General features: G+C 31.4%; 1 protein-coding gene across 1 annotated transcript; it reads right to left on the bottom strand.

Moving 5' to 3' along the window:
- Positions 1-2,753: 2,753 nt before the first annotated feature.
- Positions 2,754-4,019, bottom strand: LOC132729271 (uncharacterized). Its single transcript, XM_060714992.1, has one exon. The coding sequence runs from the start codon at positions 4,017-4,019 to the stop codon at positions 2,754-2,756; it is 1,266 nt and encodes a 421-aa protein (XP_060570975.1).
- Between the last annotated feature and the right edge of the window lie 389 nt (positions 4,020-4,408).

The following is a 4,408-nucleotide window of genomic DNA, read 5'->3' as shown; positions in this document are numbered from 1 at the left end:
ATGAAGTTCCTTACCTTTGGTCAAGTAATACAAAAGTTTCCCCCAAATTACAATTCATGTTTCACCAAAACTCGGAAAACCATATAAATTGAGCCCGTATCCCGCAAACCACAGTTTCGTATGGTGGTGTTTTTATTTCAGGTAAGCTAAAATTCTTCTACAAAATCTATAAGGGAGAATTAAAAATCTGTTCATATTGTTCATTATTTTAATGTATTCATATTTTCTTAAAAAGTACCAGTTAGTATTTGGATAGTTATAATTTATTTGAAAATATTCTGCTAATGATTTTTTATTTTTATTTCATATATTATAAAACAAACTGTACTTAAAATTTACGTTTGTATATTTGAAAAAAATATTAACTTAACTTATATATTTGATAAGAATATTAATTTTACATTACAATTTATGCTATAATTTGAGTATTAATATGTTTAGGAAATGTGTACTACTTAAAAATATAACATGTCTTGTACTACATAATAACATAATATGAAAATAAAGTTTCGAATAGCGGAGGTCAATGGTTTGTTTTCATTTTAGAATATATGCCAGTCTTCTTCAAAAATTAAATCCGAAGTTATTCCCTAGGTCGGTTATAAAATAAACTCAATTTGAAAGGATCCAGCACAATAAAATAGAGTGCATTACTGAAACTACAAACAACAAAAATAAAAACAACCAGAAACCCGGCCTTATAAAACCCTAACAGTTTTTGAATATTTGAGTATTGAATAAAAATAATTATTTCATTTGTGTCCAATGCTGACAACTACATATGTTGCAGTAACAAATATCGTTGCAGATGCGTTAAAAACTTTTCAATCTTGTGTTGCAGTTCATGTTGTTGTTTTTTATTTTATTTTAGCAAGAATAAACATATTTTCAGTTAAGTTTCTGAGATCGAGACACCTACCTGCTTTCATGGATAATTAACTAAATGATTTCGTTGCAAGTTACTGACTACATATCTAAATAGTAGTTGTGTCATTGTCAAAGTTGGCAACACATCGCTCAAAGTTGTGTATTCTTGCACATCACTTTCATTTCCTACCATTATGTTTAATATAGTGAAATAAATAAAAAATGGTATATTAACATACAATAAAGAAAACTGATAGAAACATTTAGTCTTACCATCATGCTTATTATTTTCGTGATTAAGTCAATGAGGAAACTCGTTGCATAACAAGTTTGTATTGACAAAATAAAGCTTAATTGTTGATTGTTTGAAATTCTATTACAACGGTCAAATCAAACGATTAAACCCTTGCGGGAATTCAAATCTCATTTATACAAAATGTATGTATTATATATCTGTTTATCCTCATGGACTATTTTGCCCAATGGAATATTGAAATAAACTTATCAAACTTATCAAAATGACTTTCTATTAAGTTTGTTAAAGGCATAATATTTTTTGCGCAAACTGCGACGAGGTTAAAATGACTGGGTCACATGATCAAGTGGGCGGAGCGATACCATACTGGCTTAGTTGGCTTTATGCCAATTTTTGTAGTAACGTGTTATATTAAGGAATGTAAAAAAATGTTGGTATAATATTTTAAGGTTGACGATTATAAATGTGGTCTTAGGACAGCAGACGTATCTGAAAATTGTTCAAATATGCCCTACTTCTACCGAACTACTGGGCATACATGTTTACCTATCCTATTTACCATGTATAGCGCCATAAGCAGAAACGCGTTATAGACATTTAATAGACTAGCTGTCGCTTTGTTCACGTATTTGAATCATTTTCTGTTCACTTTAAGATTTTGGGTGGTTCATATCTATCAGACATTTTAGAAGATTATTTTGAAAGAGCAAATTACTTTTTCTACCTCAGCTATTTCATTGATGATACTTTTTAATAAGGTTGAACAGTTTTTTTTGCTATGTTAACCTACCGTTATTACAAACTTAAATATTTTACTTAAATTAGGTTAAAATGTAGAATAATGTTATTCAACCAACTGCATGTCTTCTATCGCATTTCCCGAAAGTTAAGTCTTTTAAGACTACAAATCTGAGATAGTTGGTGGCTTAGGGGTATAAAAATGTAGTTTTAAGGCAGTATAGAAATGTAGTACTTGGGTAGGATAATCATATTCATCGTTCCGTCCATTATCCAATTCCAAAAATAGCATAGGAGATATTTGTAAACGACAAGCCGTTGCTTAAATGTCAAACAAAGACGATGGCTTTGTTTTTATACTTTATTTAGAAAAAACATGTACTTAAGACATTCAGTGTATGTTAGATAATTATGTTAGATAAAATGTGCAAATGAAGAAGCAAGGAATTGTGTACTTTTATCGAAATGCATATCGTTCATAACATTAAGGAAATGAGTAATTCTTGACGAATATTCTGAAACGACAAAGGGTGTATGTTAGTAACTATTTACAATAAGACGCGAATGTTTTCTTTACTTTGAAGTATGCTTTATTTGATATAATGAGACACAATTATATGTGTTTTATACATGTATATCAATATGTTATGAAACAAATTTTTGTCCAAAGAATCATCCAACATGATTATCTATATATGCTAAAACATCCGATAAATATCTACACAACATATTTCATATATATTTAAAATGCAAAACATAAAACAGTCTGTACTCAAGCAATCACATACAAATATCTTATCTTTTGTCTCCAAAAAAAACCAACACATTCCTGTCTTTTTTCATGAATGAATAATTATCAAACAATGGTAGCAAAAACAATATCAGTAAATCGCTATTTGAAATTGGAGTCATCAGTATGAGATACGGAGGAGGTTCTACGCTTTTTAGAGCAGACACCCAGACCATTAGCAATACCCGGGCGTTTGAAGCAGCCAAATGTTTCTAACACTTGACGACGGAATCGGTATCCACTTAAAAAATACAAGACAAAATTGATCGAATGATTGATATAGATCATCATATTTACAACCGCCCATATTATTTCCTGTGTTGTTGTCATTCCCGTATCCTCATCAACCCAGCTTGATCGGCCCATCAAGAAAATATACGCAGGTGATGTCGTACACACAAAGACTATGTTGACCAAAATCAATGTAAGGGTAATTTGCGTGGCTCGAGAATCAAAAGCTGGTTTAAAGCCCGATGTTCGCATGTATTTGGTCCTCATACCCTTGCGCAACATTTTACTTTTATGAAGACTCCTTGCTATAATAAGGCCGCCGACAAAGAATATTGTCTCAGGGATAATTAAATAGCAAATACTTGCTACAATTTGATGTATTCCGGAGAAATATTGTCCATATTGTAAATCATCATACCAGCATACTTTCATCATTCTAACATCATTAAGCTCATCATTTGAAATCTTGGCTACAAAGGAGTCATCAATTCTTGCTGCATCGCTTGAACCGCAATCCTCTTCTAACATTAGAGTATTTATTAACATACTTCTTTCATTATCAAAAAGCCTGTCCAGCAAACTTTCACATGTATTGGTCGAAAGCTGTATTGAATCATTCATTGATGAACTAGTTTTTGTATGATACGCCTCATTGTATATTATTTCATGAAGGTTAATGCCAACCAAAACATGTCCATGAATTACAAACAATGTAAGTGCTAGGAAAAGCGATGTTAGTACTGCAACTTGTACACTACATATTGTTTTTACTCTGTAAGGTTTCACTGTACATATGGTACGCTCGATTGTTACAGCTGCCAATAGAGAAGCTGACCAGCCACTGCCAAAGTAAGTTGAAAAGAATTGTATTTTACAAATGATGTTATGAATATGCCGGACATCGAAGCCAAACAAATAGATTAACCACCATCTTGGTAACATTATAGCCATCATTATCAAATCTGCGACTGCTAAAAATGTCAGAAACACTGTAGATGAAGTATACTTGTTTCGCTTACCGTTGAGTACAATAATTGTCATAAGGTTACCGAAAACTCCTATGGTAAAAATAATTGGGGATCCCACAATCCAAATCATTCTAGCAATATCTGATCCTTTTTGCTGGTTACTATCCATCGCTATATACAATAATGTAAAAACAGAAAATAAATTACTTATAAATTGGTTTACTGTCTTGACTTTGTCATTACATCATATGAAAATGGTTCTTATTTAAATCACTCAGATAGACGTTAGACTCGAGAGAAGAAATGTTATTGGAATCTTACATTTTGTACGATCATTTCTATTGGTTCCTTTTGCCCTGTCTCATTAGCATTTCTAATCCTTAGTCCAATTAATTTTTTTTCTCTTAGATACCATTATCGTTAAAGCACCTGAAAGATTTTTCATGTACATTTTTTATACATATTTTTCTGAAAAGTTGTTACTGGACATTGGGAGGAGTTAGGTGCGCATAGGAAGGATTTTCTTAACAAAAATTGTCGAATAGAAAAATATTGAAG

Source organism: Ruditapes philippinarum, unplaced genomic scaffold (assembly GCF_026571515.1).
Source record: "Ruditapes philippinarum isolate M1 unplaced genomic scaffold, ASM2657151v2 ctg8112_1_1_1_1, whole genome shotgun sequence".
Taxonomy (NCBI): domain Eukaryota; kingdom Metazoa; phylum Mollusca; class Bivalvia; order Venerida; family Veneridae; genus Ruditapes; species Ruditapes philippinarum.
The sequence above is the reverse complement of the archived record's forward strand: the minus strand, read 5'-3'. Positions and strand labels throughout refer to the sequence as shown.

Bases quoted from the DNA above. Each gene is read 5' to 3' on its own strand.
- LOC132729271 (XM_060714992.1), bottom strand. From the start codon at position 4,019: ATGGATAGTAACCAGCAAAAAGGATCAGATATTGCTAGAATGATTTGG.